The following is a 19,070-nucleotide window of genomic DNA, read 5'->3' as shown; positions in this document are numbered from 1 at the left end:
TCTGGTAGCATAATTCAAAGATGATGAGTTAAATATCCAGTATCCAGAACTGGATCTGATACATGGCAAATGTTTGGGGTTTGTATTCCCCCAGATTTGTATTCCCTCACATTTAGTGCCTCGGTCCTGAAGTTTCCTTTAAATAAACTCCGGCGGATTCTTTGCACAAAACGCCCTATTCTTGACTGCTCTTTCAGCCAGAGATTGAAATGCAGATCCCAAAAATAGATCAGTCACTTATTTCAACTCTAGACCTTTGAAAATCCAGATCAATTGCCTTTTGTCATCGTCTTTATATGGAGAGTAAGAAATTTCTGCTTAGCACCATGGAAAAGCTCCCGGAGCCCTTTGGAAGAGGCGGCAGCATCGATACTTTGAGACATCCGTGTGCTATTTCACGGGAGTTTATTGACATTTGGGGAATATTCCTCCATATTTTAATCTTTATGAGGAAGCACAGGTGCCGTATCATCTACAGCAGGCACTAAGCAGCTTTCAGGTTCTGAGGTTTGCCCTAAGCTTGGGATTTCAGATTTGAAGCCGCGCAAACTTCTGCCCAAAACCGGCGCCGCGAGCCACGCTCGACACAAGCGCCCGGCTCGGATCCTCGCCGTCCCTCAGTAATGAAGTCTGGGAAAGAAATCACAGACACCCAAGTGGTTTGGCAACTGTAAGTGACAGAAGCTGAGCTAAATCCTCTGTTTACACTGGGGATTATCCGGGTGGATTGTGCGGCGCTCCCGGAGCCGGCGCTGGTCAGGGGACGCTGCTCCCCGTCCGCCCGCGGGGCAGGGCACAAAGCCCCGGCCTGGTAGGAAGTGACCCAGAAGGAGATGCCGAGCAAGGATTTACACAAAGCCAGTCTGCCTCAGAAAAACTCCATATGACCATTAACTGGCCGGCAGGGCCTGCCAGGAGGCCTAATTACAGCCCTACAGAGCCCGCTAACAAAAGCTGGAGAGCTTTAGCCCAGGGATGATCTGCTTTATACTGACTTGAGAGAGTCCATATAGAGCGAGGGAAAGAAAGAGGTTTAGCTTGGAAATTCTCCCAAGAGACAAAGCATTGTCGCTCAGTCTGGAAGGCCCACATGGAACATACTTCAGATGGGCTTAAACATCCCACCCTCTCCAAATTAACATTCAACTATTGCCTGCTTAACATCTGCTCGGGCACGGCGACTTGTGGGAGGTTGTCAGAGGAGCCTAGAAAGGCTCCCCTGCACCTCAATACTAAGAAATCTAGTTTAATAAATCGTGAAAATATGAATTTATAGCTGGGACCAACAGCTTCTGAGGAATGAAGGGCTTTATAAATCAAAACTCAGTATCCTGAGAATTGAAGTGTTTGAGTACCTCCCAATATTGCCCTGCTTAATGAGAACAAAACACTGACATTCATCTATGCTTAAAAAGAAAAAAAAAAAAATAATGAAGTCAGCATGAATGCAGGATTGGAGAAAAACCTCCCCAGCACTGTATAACCTAAATATAAAAATGGCCATCTTACCCTCCTCCCTCACAGACACAGGTGAATATTTTTTATTTTACCTGCTCTCCTAATGAGAGACCAGAATCACAATTCCCATCTCCAAATACACCAGGGGAAAAAAAAAAAATATCTCAATAATAAAAGCCTGCTTTACTACTTGCTGATTTCTGACTTCCAGAGAAAGCAGCTGCAATTTCCTAAAATAATATTTAGGTTAAATTCTAAAAGCAGCTTTTCTCAAGACCCTAAATATCTGCACAAGGGAAATTTAGATAGGGAAATACACACAAGGAATTCAAGAGCAGCTGGGGCTGCCCCTGGATCCCTGGCAGTGCCCAAGGCCAGGCTGGGCACTGGGGCTGGGAGCGTGGCAGGTGTCCCTGGATCCCATGGATGGGATTTAAGGTCCCTTCCAGCCCAAAGCATTCCATGATTCCATGGTGTCAGCAGGAAGGGACTGTCCCCAGTGTCCCTACAACCCCTGCAGGTGATTTGGAGCCCCTGCTTTGTGTGTCCAAACCATGGAGGAGCAGCATCTCAGAGCCATGGACAATCCAGTGGATTGTCCAAAGCCATGGACAGCTCCCCACTCCCGCTCAGGGGGGCTGGAGCAAGCCCTGTGACAGGCACAGATATTCCATGAGCTCGTTCCCAAGCCTGCATGGAGCCTGCACAGAGCCCTGTGCACACCAACAGCAGCTCCCCTCACACCACTGAAGCACAGATTAATTTCAATTACATTCACCCAGAACAGCACCACAGCAGCAATGAACCTGCTGAGCCTCAGCTCCTCAAAAAAGCTGCTGGGTAATGGCTCAGTCTTTAAGTTTGAAGACTAAAAGGTGCTGATTTTGCAAGGAGTGAACACACAAACATGTATTGAAACAACCTCTTCTCACAGCAATTAAATAAAAATTAAATTTAATTGACTGAATGCAGGACTTGGGGAAGAAGGTGGGGGATGATCCCATAAATGCCTGGGATGACCAAGACTTAAATAAAGCCAGGAAGGAACTTAATTCTGTATTTTGGATTGTAAGAGACACAAAGATATTAAATCTCTTCTGTTCCTTATGAACAACCTGCAGCTTCAATCTAAGATCCAGCCCTCAGTGGTGGATATTTAAATTTAATAATGTCACAGACCTTTGATGAGCTTTGGAAAATTTTGGAGCCCAGGTCATGATGATATAGAACCCTCAGTTATCTTTTGTACATCTCCCAGGTGTGAAATTAAAAAATGAGATGTGATCGATGGCAGCAGAATACACAAATTGTGCTTTTGAGGTCAGGGCTGTCACAGCCATTTCATAATTACATGCTTCAAAGATTTATTAAAAGTTCTGGAGAACAAGGAGTGTGTTGGAAGAGAGACAATGCAAAAGGCTGGACGGATTTTGGAAAAAGAAGCACATGAGCAACGTGAGGAGATTCCTCAAAACAGAGGGTTTCCAGAAGGAGGAAAAAAAAAAATATATATATACATATATATACACTTGTACTGATCTAAAACAATGCTAAAAATAAAGAAAATTGCAAAAAAAAATAAACAAAACCAAATTTTTGAGAGCACAGAATAACGTCTCAGTAGCAGCAGGAGCCAGAGGATTAAGCATGAGGCTTTAGTGTAAAAAAAGGCTTATTTTTATTTCTTTAAAGGGCTTTACTAAGTGCCAGTGACGATGCAAACCAATTTAATCTTAACCTGAAATTTAAGTGAGCTATGGAGAACGGGATCAGCATCTGCCAAACACAAAGGGATAAAATCCCACCTGACAGCCCAAAAATGAAGCAGAGTTTGGAAGATTCTCATTTACTCACCAGCTGCCTCCAGAACCAGCTGCAGCCTGGCCTTGGCCTGTTCAGCAGGAGTCTGCAAGAGAGGATGGATCAGCTCACACCTGGGTGGACACGGGACACTCCATGGGACATTCCCACCCTCAGAGAGCTCCTGCCCCCTCCAGCCACTCCGTACCCACAGCAGCCAGAGGAATTCCACACTGGAAACCCCGAGGGAGGAATGACCAAGGGAATCTTCAGAACTGACCCAAACCCCCATCCCCGTGGTGGCTGTGGCCCCGTGACCAGCCCACGCCCAGCTCCCCATCCCCAAATCCAGCCTGGCTCCTGGGTGACCCCTTCCACACAGCTCCAAATCTGGGTTTAACGTGATTAATGTGTCGGGTTTTTCCACACTTTTATCTGGGGTGGCTTTCCCCTCTCCTGAAGGTATTGCTGCACATCTGTGGCTGGAGGAGCACGCTGCTGGCCGTGGCCCCACTGTGCTAATGAGTGCCAGAGAGGTTGCACTGTGTCCAGTGTGTTTGCCATCCTGTTGGAACCCAAGGTGTCCCTCAGACACTCTTGGATGTTCTGGGTCCAGGGCAGAAGCCTCTGAGACCCTGGCAGGCAGCCAGGAACCCCTGTGGATTTGAATTTGACCCATGGAACAATTTACCAACTTTGCAGGAAGAACAAGAAATCACAAAAGTTTAGATATTATAATAGAAGTAGTCACAAAGTGAAAGGTAGGATTTTTGAGTGCTGTACAGGGGGGTTTTAGGCCTTGTACAGAGGGGTCTGAGTTTTGTACATGGGGGTCAGAGGTTCTAAGATGGAGGGATTTGGGCGTGCCCTGCCCTCCTTCTTTCTCCTTCCTATCCCCCATGTTCTTGGTGGTGTTGGCACTCACAGATTAGTTTAGAGTAGAAAGTCACTGTTCAACATAGGTAATAGGCATTGGGGAAAAACTATAAACATTTAATAGGTAATGTGTGATATAAAAGATGGCACCAGCCCCTCGAGAGACAGGGACAGAGACGGAGACAGAGAAGAAGACGAAGAGAGACGCAGAGGGAGAAGGAGTCAGGGACAATGTCAGGGAGTCTGTGTGCCTTGGGATAACGTGCAATAAACTGCCTTGAGACCAGACCACTGAGGACTACTGAGTCTTTCTTTGAAGGCACGGGTTGGAGGAGAGACTTTAGCACCACCCGGGGTCACCCCAATCTGGGGGAAGGCTCCGGCACCATCCCTCTCAACGTGAAGCCACTCAGGCGTTGCCACAGTTAAACTGATACACAAACCCTATTTGTCACGGAGTTCAGAAGTTGATTATTTCTGGAAGCGGCGGAGAAGTTTGGGAGGTTTCTGCCCCTGCACTAAAAACAAAACCTGGTGGGGAATTTTTGGTGGCGTTTCGCAGCTTAGGGAACTCCTCTCAAGAGCCTAAATGGCTGCAAAAGGGGAAATTAAATAGGAAAACACAGACAAGAGAAGCTGTGGCTGCCCCTGGATCCCTGGCAGTGCCCAAGGCCAGGTTGGACAGGGCTTGGAGCAGCCTGGGAAGGTGTCCCTGCCATGGCAGGGGTGGGAATGGGATTTAAGATCTCTTCCAACCCAAACCATGCCACGATTCCATGATTTTAATTAGGCAGAGCTCTTTGCCATCAGTGTTCCAACTGGTGATGTTCTGCATGGCCTCACCACCCTCATCTACACCCACGAGGAGAGGCTGACAATGGCAGAACAATTTCTACTCCAAGAATTTACTGCTCCTTCCAACAGGATTCAGCATTAAAATGAAATTTAAATGAAGATGCAGATTTTGGTTGTATAGAGATCTATTATTTTTAGTTCAGATTTTTGCTGTTTGCATAAACCCAGAATTACTGAGCAGAATTTATTATTATAGCTGCAATATGGATCCTACCATCAGACCTGACCACTAGTCCTGGTGGCAGCAAGAAACATGTTGAAATTTATCATAAATGATCTTCCCATTTCTTCTTCTTGCCATGAACTGATCATTGCAATCTGTTCTGGCATCTTTAGGATGTCACGGGAGAGAGGAAGGAGAGGAAGGAGAGGAAGGAGAGGAAGGAGAGGAAGGAGAGGAAGGAGAGGAAGGAGAGGAAGGAGAGGAAGGAGAGGAAGGAGAGGAAGGAGAGGAAGGAGAGGAAGGAGAGGAAGGAGAGGAAGGAGAGGAAGGAGAATATCTCCTTTTTATCCAAAACCAACTTGCCCAGCTTCAGTTTCAGAGAAGCTTTACTTGGGTTTGTGGTTTCTCCATTCCATGACAACTGTAAATTTTTAAAAAATCCCACCAGGATTAGTTGAGTTCAGCAAAATTTTGCAGGACAAGCAGAGAAGGAAAAGTATTTGGTGTCAAACACCACCTGTGCTCACGTCTGCACGCCAACAGCCCAAGTCTTTGTGCACCTCATGCACCAGGTGGGCTCTGGCATCCCAAAACACAATTTCCCATTCCCACAGCAGTTATCCTCCACAAAACCCCTGGATCTCCCAGATCCCTTCTTGCTGGCCACACAGCCACCACTGTTCAGCACCACTGACTGCAGAAAGAAGTTCCACTGGCACCTTTAGGATATTCATGTCCAGCACCACCGTGCCCACAAGAATTCCACAAAAGAGCAAAGGCCAAGCAGGCTCCAGAGGAGGAGAAGGGAAGCAACAGCAGCTGCTCAGATGTCACTCCCAGCACTAAACAGGGAGCTCCACAAGTGATCCCGCTGCTCTGAGGAGCTCCAAACACCTTTTCCCACTCCTCCCACGGAGTTATGGATGTGCCTTGTTGGTGTAAGGGAGGGAAGACTCAAACTCTTCCTTTACTCAGCAGTTTCCCACTGGGAGCAGCCCAGGCAGCTGCTCTGGAGGCATCTTCCCCTTTGCCCTGGCCCCAGGTGTTAATTACTCCAGGGGTGTCCTTCACCCACTGAGAACTCGGCACAGACACCTTTTTATCAATCAATGAGCCCTAACCCAGGAGTGAAAGGAGGATTCTGGAATAAAGGTGACTGGCTTGGCCCCAGAAAACATCTCTCCAACTGGTGGATGAGGCCAGCACTCGGAGAAAAAAGGACAGAGGGGATTTCAGCTGAAAACCACAATTAGAGCCTCAAACGAGCCGGGAGCAATGTGTGAGAACAAGCAGCTACCCGGGGTCAGTATTGATTTAGGGGACCATTAAGTGAAAAAATTCAGCAAGAGCCTCAGGAAACTTCAAAATGCTGAAGTGATTGGTGGAGGAAACATTACCCAGAGTGATGTCGAGCAAAATAAACCCTTGTACTTTCCTTATGGTCTCAAGAATAACACAGAAGGAAAAGAATTCAAAGAGAGTAAAAGGAAAAATGAAAGTATTTCTAGTGCCAGCTGGTGAAGGAGCCCACTAACTGCAAAAGCAGGAGAGGAATTCCCTAAAATTCCTTAACAAGCACACTGTAAAATGACCTGAGGTCATCCCCAGCAATGAATTTTACATGTGTCCCAAAGTGTCTGGTGAGACACTGGAATCCCAGCTCAGAAAAGGATGGAGTTCCAAAGGACACCATCAACACCCCTGTGATTAATAACAGCTTTTAATATTTCAACCAAAAACTGGATTAGATCATTCATTTTTTAATGGCAGCTGATTTATGAAGATGCAGCACACCCTTAACTTGTGTTTCTTTGCAGTTCATCCACTGCCTTGCATCATTACTCCTTTCATAAATAGTTATTTTAATAAAACTACACTAAACCAGACTCACAACTTGAAATTTGGTGGGTTTAGTGTAAAAATGCCCACACAAATTGCTTGTCACTCACAGCTCCAGGGAACAAGAGCTGAGTGTGATGGGCAGGAGAGCCATGGCTAGCATCCCAAACATTCCATTTCAAGGGAGATGCAGCTTCTCAATTAATTAATAGACTAGAACACTTTAATTCAGCTTTGGAACATATTTTTTAATTTATTCCTGCTATTTGGCATGAATGGTAAATGTTCTTGACAGAGGAAACAATATTAAAGTGAAAACTTGAGAACACTGAGGAAAACAATTTGAGAAACAAGAAGTTTATAAAGAGAGTCCAAGTTTCTGCTGGAGCCAGCCACTGGGAATATTGTGGAGCAGAGCATGTGGCTCTTGGCAGCACTGGGAAAACTTTTATCCCAGGATTCCAGCAGCTCATGAGGCTGCAGCATTTTGAGATGCAATGTTGCCTCTCTGAATTTTCATCATTGTGGAACTTCATATGGAAAATGTCTGAGTTGTGCTAAAACTGGACAGGTTCCACTCATCCTGCTCATCCCTGACACTGCTGGGGCAAAATTTACCTGCTGGACTTGTCTGTCTCAAAACATCTGGATAAAAACTCAACAAATTTCTGGTGATGATGATCAATTTTGGGGGTTTTTTACACAAATCTTTTCTCTTTGTATTTGATAAAGACAAATCCAGCCCTCACCATTCCCAGGAAAACCTGGAAACAATAATTCCATGTTCGACTTGCAGAGAGGATGTGGGGTATCAAACCTGTTGAATGAAAATAATCAAAACTCCTAATTTAAAATCAGGTGGAAATTGGAAATGGAAAGTGAGTTGTGGTTGTATCCACTGTGGATCTTCTCATGTCACCTCCTGGGGTTCAAATTCCTCTGGATGCAAGCACAGGTGGTAAAATCCCAGTTCAAAAGCAAAATCCAAACGATACCCAAGGAGTCAGTAAATAAACAGTAATTAATAACTCCTCATCAGAGCACAATCCCATCCTCCTGCTTTAACTCCATCCTCTCATCCCTTTCCTGGGGACATTTATCTGACCTTTCCAATGCTTGATGAGCTCAAAAAAAGGTTAAGGAGAAGAGTAGGAAGAAAAAGAGCAAACCAAACACGCATTCCCCAGCTGCCTGAGGGAGTGGCTACCCAAAACTACTGGGGATAATTCCAAAGCAGGTCAGAAACTACAGCAAACGTTTGGAATGAATGCCAGGAAAAAGGGAAGTCAGCAAGGCTGGGAATACAAGAGAAATTCCCAAGTGGAGGCAAAAGAGAGGTTTCCCCAGGGGAATGAGGCCTAAGAGAGGCTGTGGTTGGTTGGTTGGGATGAAGGGAATTGTTTAGCAGGGATAAATCCAGGTATTACACGGGTGGAATTCACGTGGAGGAGGGAGAGGAAAAGGACAACAAATCCCATTCAGGGACTGCCTACGTGGTGACTTCCCTGGAGAAATGAGGCAAATTGCACAATGATACACCAAGCTAACTTGGCCAGGGCTATCTGGTTTTATTCTTTTTTAATTTTATGAGTAATTATTCAAGGTACTTTTTTAAGGTAACACAAACACTAGAAAATACAGCTATTTTCAAGCCTCATGTAGAGCTGTACCTAAGTGTGCGACAGAGTTTGATCAAATCATGGAAAAGATTGTGGGACAGGTTTATCACAGGAATTCTGGACTCCTTTCCTGCCATTTACTTCTCTTTGTGTGATTAAAAACCATAATTACCAAAGAAACTGAAAATACTTATTTGTATAAGAAGACACTTCACAGGAGAATAAAATACTAAAATAAAACTAAAACCAAAGGAGATTGAGAATTTGCAGTTGTCATCTTCTCCTTACATAAGTCTTTGAGGGTGGCAAATTCCAGATTGACAGAGGAATGGCTTTCACATTAAAAACATAAAAATAAAATCCCACAGAAGAATCCCTAATCTGAATTAACAGCACAGAAATATAATAAGCACATCTGGCACTATTTGAATTAAACCCCTGCATTTTCAGACATAAATCTGTTGAAAAGATTGGATGGTAAAATTACATTTATGTCTGAGTTTTTCCTCTGATACAATTAATCAACAACACCACTCAGGACCAGGCTATGGTAGAAGTGTCCTGAGTGGATACAGACCCACCTGCTCCCAAAAAAATAATCTTAAATTTATCAAAGTAAACCATAAGTGGAGAAAAATCATGTAAAACATGGAATAATGGCAATTTCTGTCCATGGAATGCACAGATGCTCTTGGTATTTCAACAGAAATAAAGAATCCGGCATCGGGGATGGACTAATTAGGAAAGGCAAATCATTAACCAGAAGAATGGGCAGAAAACCTGAAATTTTAATTTATGTAATGGCCCCAGAAAATATGACCAGTGATGAAGAGTCAATCTTAATTGGACACCAGCACCACAGTGAAGGGAAAACCTGGGTATGGAATGTGGCTCCTCCAGCCAGAGCCAGGAGGAAACATCTGAACCTTGACAGAAAGGACAGAAAACTCTCCCAGAGTTCTCCTCCACGACTGCCAATCTGCCAAAATTGGAAGGAGACAAGGCCCAAACCTGAAATCCTGAAATTCAGAGCCCAGTGAGGAACTAAATGAGGCAGAACCATAAAATCCCAGCTCTGAGTGGAATGTCCCAATCTCCTGCTGAAACACCACTGGATATTCGGACTCTGAGCTTTCCATCCCAGGGAATTTTCACTCAAATTTGGGATCAGAGGGAGAACACCTTAAAATGCCCCCAAACGCCAGCAGCACTCTGACCTGAGAGCTGAGGCTTCCCCAAATCCTCTCATCCAGGACACACACCAAACATTTGGATTTGTTAACTTCAATTGTGGATTTTTGATTTCACTCCACTTCAGCAGCAGCCACTTCCCAGAGCAGGGCAGGTTTTAAACCAGGATCTCCAGAGAACCCTGCAACACCAGGTGGGTGGAAAAAAAAAAAATCCCATCTTGTTTCCAACTAAAACCAACCCAAAATGTCAGGAATAAGCAACAATGGATTACTGGAAGCAAATCAAAGGCAGGAGGGAATGGCTGTGGCAAACAGCCCGGGTGGCTCGGGCACACGGACGGGATTTTTGGAATTTCAAGCAGTTTTTGCAGCAAGAGCTCCTTTAAAAGGACCAGAAAACAACAATGTATTCATTGCAGTGAATATTCCTGAGAAAAAGCAAGGAAAAAGGCCTTTCCTGCTGGGAGTGGAGACAGCAAAATGGATTGAACACTCAGCAGAAAGGAGGAGAGTTGTAAATAAGGTTTTAAAAAATTAATCTGTAAATCCAGGTCTTTTTAAAAGGAAAAATTCCTGGAAGTGTTAAACTTACACAGTCATCAAACTCTGTGTGGGTTCTTTAATAAGAGAGGAAATACAGATAATATTGCACTAAAGGCTAAAAAATTACCTCCCCTCTATTTATTTCCTTGCAGCCTGGAATATCATCCTTTAGATTTACATTTGCATGGAAATACAGCCACAATTACCAAAAAAATTCAACATTCTGATGAAGAGCTGACAGAACAGAGATTTTTGTATCAAAATCATCTGGTCATTATTCTATAAATTCATCTCTTTCCTAATTTAACCTTTAAAAATTCAAGGTAGAATGAGCCCCACAGCTTTACAAAATTTATACAATTTATATCATTTAACTCATAAATATAGATTTTTATCTTTTATCATTGTTTCACATTTCTGCTGCATTATGTTGCAACAAAGACGTGGGAGAACATAAAAACAGCAGCAGATAAATGCAGGTTCTGAAATGAAAATTTTTAATTAACACATCATAAACTGCTTTGGAAACAGCTCCAGCCAAGGCTGGACTGGCTGGAAAAACAGAAGCACAACCAACAGGTAACAGAGATTAAATAACAAAAGGAGCAGTCAATACTTGAATTACTGCTTTACTTTTTCTACTAAGAGAAGAATTTTCTCTAAATAAATTAGAATTTTTCAGAAAAAGAATTTTTCAGAATCTGTGCATTGAAATGCAGCACTTGAACAAGAATCGGAAAAACAAAATGAAAATGCAAAGCATTTCAAATATCACAAGGATCCAGTGGGTTCTAAATCAGCACTCAGTTTCAAAATAATCCTTTAACCTACCCCCAAATCATGCCTAATTACACAGGAATTAACCTGCACTTAATCAAGATGATATACTTTCAATAAAAGTGCATTTTCTCTTTGCTCTCAGATTCAACGGTCAAGTCACCCCCACTGCACCATTTTTTGGGCTGGCACAGATCTGCAGGTTTAACTTCTCCAAAAATGACTTGTGTTTCAGGCTTTTGGCTGCTTCTTCTGACAAATAAGTACAATATAAAATGTGCAGGGCAAAACATAATTATTCTGAGGAGCACCTGCATAAAACCAGGGTGCAGAGATTTGTATTTTAGGTGCAGACCACAGATAGTTGGGCAAATTTATGCTTCATCTCAGTATTGTGCCAAGATCCCTCTTCAGTATCTGCAATAAAATACATTCAGATCAAAGATCTCCACGCAAAACCCCCAGAAGAAGAGGAGCAGGAACCCCCCCCAAAAAGATGAATTTGCTGGTGGCCTCAATAATTAGATTAAAAATCGATTACACCTCTGCCAAAGTGTTTGTTTGCTGGAGAAAACCCTCCCAGGAAAGGCTCTTGAATTTGGGTACAGCGAAGCAGCCACTGCCCTCCATAAAGTTCCTTTATATATTTTTCCACAATATGCACAAAACCAGAATATGAAATCAGAAACATTTTACACATTCTCATACTTCAGAGAGCACTAACAGCATTTTACTCGTCGAAAGCACTTTATCTTCATGTCTCTATAAGGCAGAGTTGGTGCATAATAATGTAATTTATATTGCCTAAATGTTATTTTGGGAGCATTGCATCATTTCTCAAACTTCATGACCTTTACAATTTTCTAAACTTTTATTTCCCTCATTATTCTGAACAGATTTCATTACATATTTTGAATGTAAACAACCCTGAATAATGATGGGCCCCATTACGTATGTACAGCTCTGACAATCGCGCGCGGGGCCGAGATGGAAACCCAGTGCATTAATTTACCTCTCATCCGCCGTAACTGCACTCCCATAAAAAGTTTTATACTCAACTCACATAAATCACGGGGAAGAAAAATGAGAAAATCTGGTGGCTAACTCATCTTCCACCATTCTGCGAAAATGAAATTCACTGAAATACCTATCAAAACTGCAATCATCAAGAGATAATGTCTTCTTAGGTCTATCTGCACTTTCCGATTTAATTTCCTCCATGCCCTTGACATCCACAGATACCATTAAGATTAAGAGCAGCGAGTAACTGAGCAGTTCTCAGATTTTGATATATGGGGCCCAGGCACTAAATGTAATATCATCATTTGAAAATTAATGCAATATTTCTTTTGTTAGTTTTTCCACTCGGAAAGCGGGATGAATACTCGGGGTTCTCGCCGGTAATTTCCCCATCAGAATGCCGTGCAATTATGAGGAGATGTGCACCTGGGCAGAGGTCACCCAAATTACTCCATCATTTAATGAGCACCGAGATCAAACCCGAGCACACTGTTGCTGCCGAGAGACGCCTCGCAGCCTGCTACATCAAATCTGATGGAATCATTAGAGTAATAAGCAGGAAAATCTGTTTGCAGATTAACCTCTGGTTTCATGCTGCTTTCATCTAATGGGGCGCTGTGGAAATCTTGTCAGCTTTTCATCAGCCACGATCAAATTACGGGAATTGCGAACAAACCGCCGGCGCGATTGGAAACAACACCCGCACGTGCCGGGGGTTTTATGCAGATGCCAGGGAAAATCACACTCTTTATATTTTACAGCGTTATTTACTTCAGCTGATCACTGCTCTCCCCCGCCTGCAGAGCGGGAGCTGGGCACGCTCCCGTCGGCCGCTCCGAATTTACGGCGGAGAGTGGCAGTCAAACGAATTTATGGGGTAAATATGAGCGGGGCGACAAAGGGAAAGCAAAATAAAGGCACAAAGGTCACGGGCATGGAAGGTCACGGGGTCCCCCCCGCAGCCAAGGGTGGGGGAGGCACCTCAGCCTCGGTGGTAAATGAGAGTGATCAAAGTTTACTTTTTAATAAAGGCGCGGAGACATTGAAGTGCTGCTTTATGTGGGGCGGCTCTGGCTTCAGAGCCCGCTGGTAATGGGAAGCGACAGGGTGAAACTCGCTTCTCTTACAAAGTTTCCACAAAATTTGTCGATGTTGGAGCACCAAACTGCTGCAAGCCTTTGAATGTTCTGCCACGAAAACGCTCTGCCTGTCACGGTTTGATCGCGCTGCTGTTTGGTTCACATCTGCAACAAACAGCGGCAAAGCCTTGGAACAAATAAAAGCGGCGTGCGCGCACGGTTCGTACACGCTCGCTGCAGTGAGATCTCCTCAAATCCTCGGATCCACGGAGCCCCTCTGCAGGAGCAGCCTGGATTCCATCCCCCTAGGCAGACGGAGCTGCTTTCCCCATGGATATTCATAAGCCATTGATCTTCCGCAGTGTGATTACCTGATATGAACCTGATCCAGAGCTCCTGAAGGAGATGGAAAGATTTCCAAGGGCCGGGCTGCTGCTGAGCCAGGGGAATTTGTGGGATGCTGAGCCTGGCACAGCCAAAGGGTCCATCAGCCACTGGCACCTGATGGGTTGGGGGTCCCCTCTCATTGGGGGACACAGCAGAGCCAGCACTGCTCCTCAAAAAGCACCTTCTGAGCTGGTGCATCCAGCTGGGCACTCAGTGGCTCTCCAGCCTATCCAAAGGGAAATTTGGAATGTCCCTGGACAGAAATGTCACTTTGGCCATAGGAGGAAAACCTCTCCACCCCCACCTTCACTCCCAGAACAGAACAGACAGACACAATTCAAGAGAGACAGAAGAGACAATTCAAACCTGCAGAGCGTAATTGACCAGCATGGAATTTTGCCAGGACAGCAAGATAAACATAATTACTCAATTAATTAAGAGCGTTAATTAATTGTTTGCGAACACAAATAATTGGCTGCTGGGTTTACAGCTCGTTAGGAAGCCAAGGACTCTGTCTGGTGGCCACCCGAGGGCCACGGAGCTGCGACACCACAGGTGAGAAACTCAGAGAGCCACGGGCAGCGAGGGGCCAGCACTGCAACCAAACTCCCTGGGAAAGCCAGTGCCAGCCAGGAAATAAACACTGACACTGCATGAACATAAATACTTGACCAAATATTAACACCGAATAAAGGAGAAGGGTTCTTGGTTGGGGTTTGGGGTTTTTTTTTGGTTGACTAGATCAAAGAAATACATGAACCTTAAACCTCACCCAGTGCCAGCCCTGCCATGGCAGGGACACTTCCCACTGTCCCAGGTGCTCCAAGCCCTGTCCAGCCTGGCCTGGGACAATTCCAGGGATCCAGGGGCAGCCACAGCTGCTCTGGGAATTCCAGCCCAGCCCCTACCCACACTCCCAGCCAGGAATTCCTTCCCAGTATTCCATCTAAACCTACTCCTTTCAGTTTGCAGCCAATCCCTTGTTCTGTCAGTCCAGTCTCTCATAAATCCCAAATTGTAGAACACCCTTTTTTACAGAAGGGACCCAATAACAGATTATCAAATCAAGATAAAGACTCTTAAGGTGGGAAAAACCTCCTTACAAGCATTTAGAGATGCAGGGATTAAAGTTGTAGAGCTGGAATCACGTGGCTTAAATCTTTGGAGGAATATCCTTATAATTTACTGGAGTCCAAAAAGTCTTTATGAACAAAATGCTGAGGTATAGAACAGCTTCCAGCACAAATATTCCCACCTCTGGGTGCCTTGGGAAACAGTTTGTTTCCTTGAGCACCCATTCCCAGGACAGATTTTCTAAGATCAAAGGGAAAACAGAAGAGAAGTCTCAAATCCAGATGTTTTTGACAGATCTTTCAGGGAAATGTTCCCTGTCCATGGTAGGGGGTGGAACGAGATCTCCAAGATCCCTTCTGAAAGATCTTTAAGGTCCCTTCCTGCCCAGTTCTGGGATTCTAAATACAAAGCAGCCAATTAATTTAACAAAGACAATTTAATTCCAAATCATTGTGCGTTAACCCATAAAGCACTTCAAGCATCACCATTCCACAGGGAACATTCCCAGTACCTTTTGCCCCAGTCCCAGAGAAACCCTGAACACCACTGAACTCTTTTCCTGCTTCCCACCTCCCCAGGCTACTCCAGCCCACAGAGCCTCTCTTCCTTCCCACTTTCTGGGAATATTTGTTGTTACAAATCAGCCCTGCAGCTCCTGCCCTGGCAGAAGCCCCGATTTAGACCAAGCCCCAGCCATGGCCAATCTGTCAGGAGGGGAGCAGCTTCATAAGGCACAGGAAAAATCCCAGGAAGCCGCTGGATGACAACTCCCTGCCACCAACAGGGCAACAAAACCTTCCTAAAATTTATTTAAGGGATTTAACTCACAAGTGAGACACCCCTGGAAGCAGCAAACAAGATGGATTTTCCAACTGCTCCGAGAACTCTTTATTGCATTTCACGATTCCCAACACATTTCACAGGGCACCGTTAGAAAGGGGAGCTCCTGAGAACTGTGCCAGGATCTCCATCCCACCAGGACCTCCATCCCTCCACAACCTCCACCATTTCCATCCCACCACGACCTCCCTCCCACCACAATCTCCATCCTTTCCACCCCACCAAGACCTGTCTTTTCCATCCCACCACAACCTCCACCATTTCCATCCCACCACAATCTCCATCCTACCAGGATCTCCATTCCACCACAATCTCCATCCTTTCCACCCCACTAAGACCTCTGTCTTTTCCATCCCACCACGACCTCCATCCTCTCCACAACCTCCACCGTTTCCATCCCACCACAATCTCCATCCTTTCCATCCCACCACGACCTCCATCCTCTCCATCCCACACCAGGACCTCCTTCCCTCCACAACCTCCACCACAATCTCCATCCCACCACAATCTCCACCCCACCAGGACCTCCATCCTACCACAATCTCCATCCTTTCCACCCCACCACAACCTCCATCCCACCAGGATCTCCATCCTCTCCATCCCACACCAGGACCTCCATCCTTTCCACCCCACCACGATCTCCATCCTCTCCACCCCACCACCATCTCCATCCTCTCCACAACCTCCACCATTTCCATCCCACTACAATCTCCATCCTACCAGGATCACCATTCCACCACAATCTCCATCATTTCCACCCCACCAAGACCTCTATCTTTTCTATCCCACCACAATCTCCATCCTTTTCACCCCACCAGGACCTCCATATCCTCTCCACCCCACCAGGGCCTCCATCCCACCACAATCTCCATCCTCTCCATCCCACCACGACCCCCCATCCTTTCCATCCCACCATGACCTCCATCCTACCAGGATCTCCATCCCACCACGATCTCCATCCTCTCCACCCCACCACAATCTCCATCCCACCACAAACTCCATCCTCTCCACCCCTCTGGCACTCCAAGGAGATATTGGCACCCAAGGTCCTCCAAATCCCTCCCAAATGATTCCCAGAATGGGAAGCAAGGAGAGGAAAGCAATTCTGTCCAATGAGACACGCGATGCTTTTCACAGCACTGCGGAAGAGCAGGGATTATTTAGATAGTCCATGAAAAAATTAAACCCTTCTCAGGATGGATGTGCCACTAATAGTGAATATTTTAATTTAATGGGATTTAATAATCACTTTACATCAACTATTTAATGTTCCACTGACTGCTGGTACCAACATGTGAGGCTCAACCAGCTTCTGACTTGTGACAAGATTTTATTTTCCCCAGTTTTGATCAACTGATGAGTTTTTAATGCTAAGCCTGGCTTGCCATCACTTGTGGGTTTAATGTGTTTACTTAAACCAGAAATATTTTGCACCTCAATTATTATTTCCTACTGCAGCCCTGAATGGAACTTAAGTCGATCCATTATTCATAAAGCAAAGACAAGAGAAAACACAAAGCTGTGCACTTCTTTCAAAGCCTCCAAATGACTCAAACACACCATATTTATGCATGCAATATTTGATTGTGTCCCTGGCTCTTTTTTTTTTTTTTTTTTTAATACTTTTTTTTTTTTAATCACAAGTTTGTTGTTTTCAGATCAGGATATGCCAAAAATCCAACACCAAACAATTTTTGTTTATAATTAAGGCAATCATCAATCCAAGGATTGTAGTCCAGTTTATTTCATCTCGACATCAAAAAAAAGTAATTTAAAAAAATTAAAATTCCCTTGAAATGGGGAGATAAATGAAAATGTGAGTGCCTTCACATAATAACAGTAGCCTGACCCTCTGGGAAATGGTTGACTTTCTCAATTCAAGGTATTCAAAGCTCATTCAAAAGTGTTCATTTGGAATGCAGATATCAAAGATGATGCAAATGTTCAAGAGAAAATTAAAACTTACCAGATGTTCTAATCCAGCTTTGATGTTTGCAGAGTCCCTGTAAGAGAAGAACAAAAGTTCTAAATAGTTGCTAAACCCTTGTCTGCAACGATTTCTGTTTAACTCTGAAATGGCAAAGCTGGGTAATTTCTCCAGTGTGTCAAATTTTTAATTCTAATAAATCTATTTACCTGCAACACCTAAAAAATATTGATTATCCTAATGTTCAATGGCAGAATTCAACCCTCAGTACCTGCCCTGAAACTGCTACAAACTGCAGCAACGCCACATTTAAAATCAACATTTAAAATCTAATTATCCCACTATTTACACTGGAAAGAATCAGCCAGGCCAGGGCACGGGGCTGTTCATCAAAATCCACGTTTGGTGCCTCCTGGTTCTGCTTTGCCACCACTCCCACAGTGAAATCCCCTGCCCCTTTCCAGGGTGATGGAGAGAAGGAATTGTGATTAATTCCATGGCTCGTGGCAGCCATGCTGGAGCTTGGCATCCAGTCCCCTGAAAGCTGCAAAAAATACAAATGTACAGAGGGGAAATGGGAAGAATTTTACATAAAGGCAGCTGCAAAAATAAAAAAAAAAAAAAAAATGGACTAAGGTATCCTATTAAAACCTCTGAAAAGCAAAAATTCAGAGGGAAAATTTATCCTTAACATATCCTGCTATGGGGAAAAAAAAGATGAAATTCAACGGAAAACAAATTAAAAATTCCCCAAATCCCAACCAAGGACAAGGAGATGGCTCCTGCTCCCACCAGCTCCAGGTTCTACCTAATTCCAGCACCACCTCTGGGAAGGTGGCTCATTCCCACAGCAAACAAGGAGAAACCAGCCCCTGAGGACTGCAGGGAACCCGTTAACACTACAGTATTACTAATTACTAGTACTCAAATTGCTAATTATTTATCATTTCCTAAAGCTTTTCCAAAAATCTGCTATGCCTTTTTTTTTTTTTTTTTTAATTTAAATGTCAGTAATGAAGTGAGAGGGGAGGGAAAAGAAAATACTTTTGCTGTTTGACTTTGAAAGAAGAATTTCTTTTTCTCAGCCCTACAGGATTTATCCCAATTTTGGAGAGCCCAAGGAGGAGGATCCAGGGAGAGCTCAGAGCCCAAAGGGGCTCCAGGAGAGCTGGAGAGGGACTGGGGACACAGGATGGACACAGGGAATGGCTCCCACTGCCAGAGGGCAGGGATGGGTGGGAGATTGGGAATTCCTGTCTGGGATGGGATTCCCAGAGCAGCTGTGGCTGCCCCTGGATCCCTGGCAGTGCCCAAGGCCAGGCTGGACATTGGGGTTGGAGCACCTGGGACAGTGGGAGGTGTCCCTGCCCATCCAGGGCTGGGATGGATGGGATTGAACCTCCCTTCCCACCCAGAGCATTCCACGATCCCTTCTGGAGCTTCCACCTGGCCCTTGAAGGTTGGGTTGCTTTGGGAGGGGGATGCAAGGCAGGAGCTCCATCCCTGCCATCAATATCTGTGCACCTCCCTCAGCCCGTGCTGAAAGCAGCCCTAATTCAATTCCAGGCCTCAAAACTGATAAAAAGGCTCCTGAAGTGGAAAATGTGAGGAGATTATTGG

General features: G+C 44.8%; 1 protein-coding gene across 1 annotated transcript in view; it reads right to left on the bottom strand.

Moving 5' to 3' along the window:
* The window catches only part of RSRC1 (arginine and serine rich coiled-coil 1), a 107,405-nt gene that overhangs the window by 36,928 nt on the left and 51,407 nt on the right, over positions 1–19,070 (bottom strand). Inside the window, exons 7-8 of the mRNA XM_053986472.1 lie at positions 17,490–17,526; positions 3,313–3,364 (exon numbers count right to left, since the gene is read on the bottom strand). Coding sequence (XP_053842447.1) covers positions 3,313–3,364; positions 17,490–17,526 — 89 coding nt within the window. The remainder of the gene's footprint in view (positions 1–3,312; positions 3,365–17,489; positions 17,527–19,070) is intronic.

The sequence above is a fragment of the Vidua macroura genome, chromosome 10 (genome assembly GCF_024509145.1).
Source record: "Vidua macroura isolate BioBank_ID:100142 chromosome 10, ASM2450914v1, whole genome shotgun sequence".
In the NCBI taxonomy this organism is placed as follows: Eukaryota; Metazoa; Chordata; class Aves; order Passeriformes; family Viduidae; genus Vidua; species Vidua macroura.
This window is presented reverse-complemented; position numbering and strand designations above follow the sequence as displayed.